This window comes from Austrofundulus limnaeus, unplaced genomic scaffold (assembly GCF_001266775.1).
Source record: "Austrofundulus limnaeus strain Quisiro unplaced genomic scaffold, Austrofundulus_limnaeus-1.0 Scaffold129, whole genome shotgun sequence".
Taxonomy (NCBI): Eukaryota; Metazoa; Chordata; class Actinopteri; order Cyprinodontiformes; family Rivulidae; genus Austrofundulus; species Austrofundulus limnaeus.
In genome coordinates, this window is record NW_013952531.1 from 287,829 (window position 1) to 294,510 (window position 6,682).

At 40.3% G+C, this 6,682-nt stretch overlaps 1 protein-coding gene across 1 annotated transcript in view; it reads right to left on the minus strand.

The window, feature by feature from the left end:
- Positions 1-530: 530 nt before the first annotated feature.
- Positions 531-6,682, minus strand: part of clu (clusterin) — a 14,558-nt gene continuing 8,406 nt past the window's right edge. Inside the window, exons 4-10 of the mRNA XM_014015420.1 lie at positions 6,234-6,398; positions 5,988-6,158; positions 5,698-5,896; positions 5,485-5,625; positions 3,339-3,559; positions 3,094-3,266; positions 531-937 (exon numbers count right to left, since the gene is read on the minus strand). Of these exons, the coding sequence (XP_013870874.1) occupies positions 925-937; positions 3,094-3,266; positions 3,339-3,559; positions 5,485-5,625; positions 5,698-5,896; positions 5,988-6,158; positions 6,234-6,398 (1,083 nt within the window). The 3' untranslated portion in view covers positions 531-924. The remainder of the gene's footprint in view (positions 938-3,093; positions 3,267-3,338; positions 3,560-5,484; positions 5,626-5,697; positions 5,897-5,987; positions 6,159-6,233; positions 6,399-6,682) is intronic.

The window sequence follows — 6,682 nt, forward strand, 5'->3', positions numbered from 1 at the left end:
TGTGTGTGTGTGTGTGTGTGTGTGTGTGTGTGTGTGTGTGTGTGTGTGTGTGTGTGTGTGTGTGTGTCTCAGACCTGGAGTAAAACCATTTAAAACCTGATTAAAACCCTTCAAGGATTGCTCCTCATCCAGACAGAAGCAGTCCATCCAGAGTGAAGTCTTGATGGGTGTTGATGCTGTTATCGCTCACATCTGTTGTATATTGTATATGATACACAGTTTTTTTGGACTCGTGTAAATTAGCATTAATTTGCTGACTAACAGCAGAAAGAAACTTGTATTTAATTGCTCCTGTTGGCTGTGGGATCCTACATGTTTTAACTGCATGGATGTGTGTAATCTCTGCAGACTTAACTAGCAGCTGTGTGATTTTTACACAAAAATAAAATAATGGCACAATATTTTAAAACTTTGAGACTCTGCTTCTTTTTATTTGTTTAAAAAATGTATAAAATGACTTCTTAAATCCGGACAGGTTGTTTTATTTAACAGAAAAGTGTTGACTGTAAAACAAAGACACGAGACAACAGTTAGCAGGTTCTTTAAATCTATTTATTACTGTTTAAATCTTAAATCACTATTAACTCTAAAACAGTAACAACACATCATTAAAGCCACTGACTGGTTTAAATGAACTTTAAATGAGCTGATTCCTCTAAAAACATGAATCATTTCTGCACAAAGACTCCTTACAGGAGAAGCAGCTGTGTGTCGGAGCTTCATCAGGTGGGATCAGGACCACTTTTATCAGCTGAAGCTTTAACAGCAGGACTAATGTGACCTTTACAGCTTCAACTGTTGGTTTTTATTGTAAAAGCAGGACGAACCTGTGGATCGCTGCGTTCGCTTCAAGGGTTTCAGGTGTGTTTTGGTGAACTTGGAGCATTTTTTGAAGCTGTGGGTCCTGGTGGGTCCAGGTGGGCTTTATTTGACCACTCTGTGGGGAAATGCAGACAGATGGTTTCTGTTAAAGTCATACATAAATTCACCAACATATAATTAATCTGTTAGACTAAAATAAAATAGTTTTAAGGTCACAGAGTGTTTCAGAGAGAACACCTGTATGTGATTTGGCCTCCAGGTCCCTGATGAGAAATAGTTTAATAGTTTGACAAACAGTTGTTACAAACTGGTTCCCAGTAGTTGAGGCAGTTAATGACATCATGGTGAGTTCAGGTTCACCTTTTCTCTGTGTTTTGCTACGGTTGTGTTTTTCTGTGATCTTCAAACTGACAGCTTTATTTCCTGGGACCTGACCATGTCCTAAAACTGATGTCCAAAGTGTGGCCCGGGGGCCATGTGTGGCCCCTGACTTCAGTTCAAGAATTATACTCATTTGTTTACAGATGTGTCCCCTGGCACAGCTGTCTGATGTAGATGGAGACTTTTTATTATTACAGTAAATTTATCACAAAATAAAATCTTCTAATAAAAAAATCTTGGCAATAATATCAATTATTTGTCTTTAAATAACCAGACTGAGCTTTTTCACATCTGTTTAGTGACTTCTACTGAAAAGCTCATTTTGCTGCCCTCTAATCTGCTTTTAATTAATTTAAGTTTGTCTGAACACAGCAAACATTTTCAACAAAACTGTGACCTAAATCCTGATTTTATTGATCAGAATTGACTAAATGAGGTTATTTTTTCCCCAACTGAAACATAGAAAACTGTAAAATTTCTTTCAAAAAGAGAAACCTGCAAAACACTTTGAAAGTTCTGGATCTAAATGAATTTACATCCATTTCCAGCAATAAATCGGACTGTTTAATTAAAGTAATTGATGCTTAGTTTGTTGTTGAGCAGGTAAAGGAATAATAATATTTTTGGCCTTCAAGTCTTTCAGACTTTCTGATTTTGGCTGATGTGACTAAATGTTGGGACAGCCCTGTCCTAAAATCTCCATCATCTCACTGACCTGAAGCTGCTCCCAGTTCTCAGGTTCTTCCTGAAATATTCTGGGGTCTCATTTATAAAGGATTGTGTGGAAACCATACTAAAAGTGAACGTACGGCCAAAAGGCYGAAATGGCGTACGCCAAAAAAAATTCAGATTTATAAAACCGTACGTACGCACGTTTCTGAGCATCTTTCATTTATAAATCACAGCTGCACGTCAGAGTTTGAACACGAGGTCCTCCTCAGGTTCTACCCTCTACACGCCCACACTCAACCATAAACAGTCAATGTAAAGTACCTCATGAATGTTAAGATGTATTTAAATCAGTCAGATGATCAGTGATTGGTTCAGACAGGTGCTGACTGACAGCTGCTCACCTGAACACAATGTCTGGAACTGACACAGATTTTACTCATTTTGCTTTAGAGTAATCTAATGATTTTAAATAATAAAAAAACTCAGCTTCAAATTAATTTTCTCTCAGAGCCTGCAGGACGATAAAATCAATAAAAATTAAATTAAATAAGTCAGACAAAATTAGAAATAAGTTCACTTCTCCTCGTCCTCTCCCCCTCCTGCCTGCTCTGTTATCCGCGGCAGACACCCCCGCCCCCCCACGCACACGCGACAAACACAGATTTTAAACGTGAAGGTTTATAACATTCACACTGGCGAGGTGGATGCGCCCTGTGCGTGTATCCAAAGCGTGACTTTTGCTGTCCTGCTGTTCTAGTTGGGGAAGGGTCTGTGTGTCAGGGAGGGGTCTGTGTGTCAGGGAGGGGTCTGTGMGTCAGGGAGGGGTCTGTGGGTCAGGGAGGGGTCTGTGGGTCAGGGAGGGGTCTGTGGGTCAGGCAGCGGCGGCAGCAGCAGCAGAAACATAAATATTACTGTTAATAAATCTGATGATAAAGTTGAATAAAAATCTAAGTCTGATTCTGAAGGTAAATTAAATCTCTGACAGTGATCATTACACAGTGTGGCTCTAATTCCTCACTTCACCATCTGTGTCGCAGTTTCCCGTCTCCAAAATGAGCGTACACATGGGTCAGAGCTGTGAGGCACATTTTCACGTCAAGTTTGGATTTTATAAATCACAACCTTGGCGTAAAAAGTGGCGTACGCAAGTTTCTGGGCTCAAATTGTGCGTACGCCAGTTTTATAAATCCGACCTGTTCTCTGTAGTTTTCCACTCACACACTGGTTTCCTTGTAGCGGTCCAGAGCTTCCTGAGCCACCACCTGGGAGAACTTTGGGTCGGTCCAGGGAACGTCGCCCGGCACGGTGAAGTTCATGAGTGGGGAGTCGAAGAGCTGAACGGACACCCTGGTTCCTGCGTCCTGCTGGTCCTCAGCGTCTTTACACATCACCTGCAGCACCAACACAAACACGTTCCTACAGGTGAACTCTGATTAAAACAGGTCACACCTGGAGTAACGTACCGCCTTGACCCGGAAGATGTCACCCTTGGTGTTGTTGGCCAGAGACGACACCCAGCCGAACTGCTTGTTGAGCAGGTCCAGGATGGAGGAGGTGTTGAACATCTGCTCCTCGAACCTCCTCAGCATGTTGTTGTACTGCTGGCTGAAACGCTCGGCCACGGCCAGAGACGCCTCCAGCTCCTCCTTCAGAGGACCCTCCAGCGGTCTCTTCCCGGAGCAGTCTGTCCAGGAACGACCAGAAAAACAACAAAAGCTTTAAAATGACCTGAAGCAGCAGGTTACCTACCTACCTGTGAACAAAGGTACCAGGTACAGGAAGCTAACCGCTAAGAAGGTTAGCAGGACTGAACCAGGGTTATTATAGTTCACTAAAACTAACTAAAAAACCAAAACTGAAACTGAAAAAACATTTTAGTTAACTAAAATAAATAAAAACTGTAATAAAAAGAGAAAACAACTAAAACTGTATAATCATTTTACAAAACAAACTGAAATTATAGATAAAATATCCTTCGTTTTAGTTTTTGTCAGTTTATTTTGTGGATCTCTTCAAATAATCACCCAAGTTTTTAGTTGGTAAAATTGATTTACACATATACTTTAGGAAGGTGTCACTAAAATAAACTGCTTTAACTAGTGACCAAATATCTGTTGATTAGTTAACTGACAGGAACATCACAAGCTGGAGGATGCTTTGATAAATATGTTTTTACAAACTATAAAAAACTGGTACCATGTTACAATAAGACAGCCCTCATAGATGGCTTATAAATGGTTATTAATTCATCTGTAAACACTTTATAAATTAATAAGAAGTGTTTATTAAGCATTAATTAAAGATAAGAAACAGACAAAACTCTGTTTTTTTTGCCAAATAGTGAGCCAGATCTGTTATATTACATTTAAAAAGCTGCTACATTAAACATTTCAGACTAGTAAGCACAATAATTACTGGAATAATAATGCAGTAATACAGTACAATATTATATGTAAAATATGTGTTTAAATTATTGTGCTTACAAAGTAGAAAGTTAGTCTGAAATGTTTAATGTAGCAGCTTTAGATGTCACATGAACAGATCTGGCAATAAACTGGACAGTTTTGTCTCTTTCTCATCTTTAATTAATGCTTAATAAACACTTCTTATTCATTTATAAAGTATTTACAGATAAATTAATAACCTATGTATAAAACATGTATAAGTCCTCTATAAGGGGAGACTTATTATAAAGTGGTACCAAAAAACTAATACTAGAACTAATAAAAACTAAACTAAGCATTAAAATGAAATAACTAATAAAAACCAGCAAATCCACAGTAAAAACGAATTAAAAAACTGAATGAAAGGAAAAAAGTTACCAAATAAAACTAAACCATAATGAAAAATTAAAACTTTTATAACCTTGATGCAAACCTGTTAGTTTGATTCTATTGGTTTAAAGTGAAGGTGGGCGGGATCATCTGTGGCCAATCAGCCAATCCAAACCAGACTTAAACTTCCACTTTAACCCTTTCAGAATAAAACAATTTTTTGATTGTGTTTGCGTTTTTATAAATAACATTTGAAATGAGTCAAACAAATATTTTCTCTACCATATTTTATAAGAAATTATTTTTTGTGTTTAATTAAACATTGTTAAATATTTTAATTCACTTTGACGCTCTTAAATTGAAGTTTAGCTGCTAAAGATGCTACATGCTTCACGCACTGCCTGTAAGTTTTATTTAATTTGGGATAGACAGCATAAAAATGTAAATTTTTATTTTATATGTGAATATTTTAATGGATTTAAAATTAGCGGAAGTCAATTTAGAGGAAGCTAATCTTTGCTAACTGTCCTTGAAGTTAGCAAAGAAGCTAATCAGCTAAATGAGGAGCTAGTTCTGTTATTAGCGGGTTAGCAGAATGTGAAGCAAAAATGGATTAAACTTTAGAACAAGTCCAGTTGCTGTGCTTTGGTTATGTTTTTTAGTTAGAAAATCTAAACCAGCTTTAGCTTTTAGCTAGCTTTTAGCTACTTTAGATGTAAAGCTTGTTTTTGCTGTAAAACTCATCTTCAGCAGGCGTTCAGCTCACGCTGTGTCTCTAGTTAAAGGTGTATTTCCCTCCTGTTAGTGTCTAACGTGTGGGCAGTCTGCGACTCACCGATATGCTGGACTTCTCGGCACTTCTCGCACTCGTCGCGGAACTTGAAGCAGCCGGCCGAGTTGCGCCGGATCTCCCTGCAGGTCATCTTTCCGCTGCCGAAGGGCCTGGTGATGACCACGTCCTCGTTCACACTGCCGTCTGCAACAGGAACACACAAATCAAGCTTTGCTTCCAGTGAGGTCAGACGTATGACGTCAGAGGGAAGCTGACCCTGATTGGTGGGAGGGTCAGAGTCCAGGTCCATCATGGAGTCCAGGACCTGCCGGTTCATTTCCATCATGGGGGAGAAGAGACTCTGGAAGTCGGGGAACGGGTGGTGGAACAGCGTCCGCAGGCTTCTGCTGTGACGAGAGAGCGGTGCCAGGAACTTAGGAAGGAAGAAGACGGGAGGTTGGACGTGATCCGCCACCTGAGAGACAAACGAGCAGTGATGTCATCGTTTTTCCTGCGATGAATCTGGGCAGGAAGTCAGAGCCTTTAGGACATCCAGCTTCGTGTACCTTCATGCTGTCTGAGAAGATGTTCTCCACGCCGTCTTCCATCTCGCTGTATTTGTCCTCCAGGTTCCTGAACTCCTGGTTCTGCCGTCGCCCCTCCTGCTCCAAGGTGTCGACTCGCTCCCCGTTGATCCAGATGGAGACGGGAGAGGTTCTGTTCAGCACGTCCTCCAGCTGTGCTTCAGGACAGGAAACGTTAAAGTTTTTTTTTTTTACACCGAACCTTGTTTTATTGTGAGCCTGTCCCACCTGACGCCCCACCAGTCCGGAGCCGCTGCTGCAGGTTCTGGAGTAGAATTTAACGCAGGTTTTCTTCAGGCAGGGCACACACTGCTCCCACAGAGTCTTCATGGTCTCGTTACAAAGCTCCTCCTCCAGCTTGGCTTCCAGCTCCTCTGCCTGTCGCACCGCCTCCTGCCTCGTTTCAAAACAATGACCTCATCGTTAATGTGAGATGTGTGTGTTTACATCATGTTTACATCATCAGACTGGGTGTTTACATCATGTTTACATCATGTTTACATCATCAGACTGGGTGTTTACATCATGTTTACATCATCAGACTGGGTGTTTACATCATGTTTACATCATGTTTACATCATCAGACTGGGTGTTTACATCATGTTTACATCATCAGACTGGGTGTTTACATCATGTTTACATCATGTTTACATCATCAGACTGGATGTTTACATCAT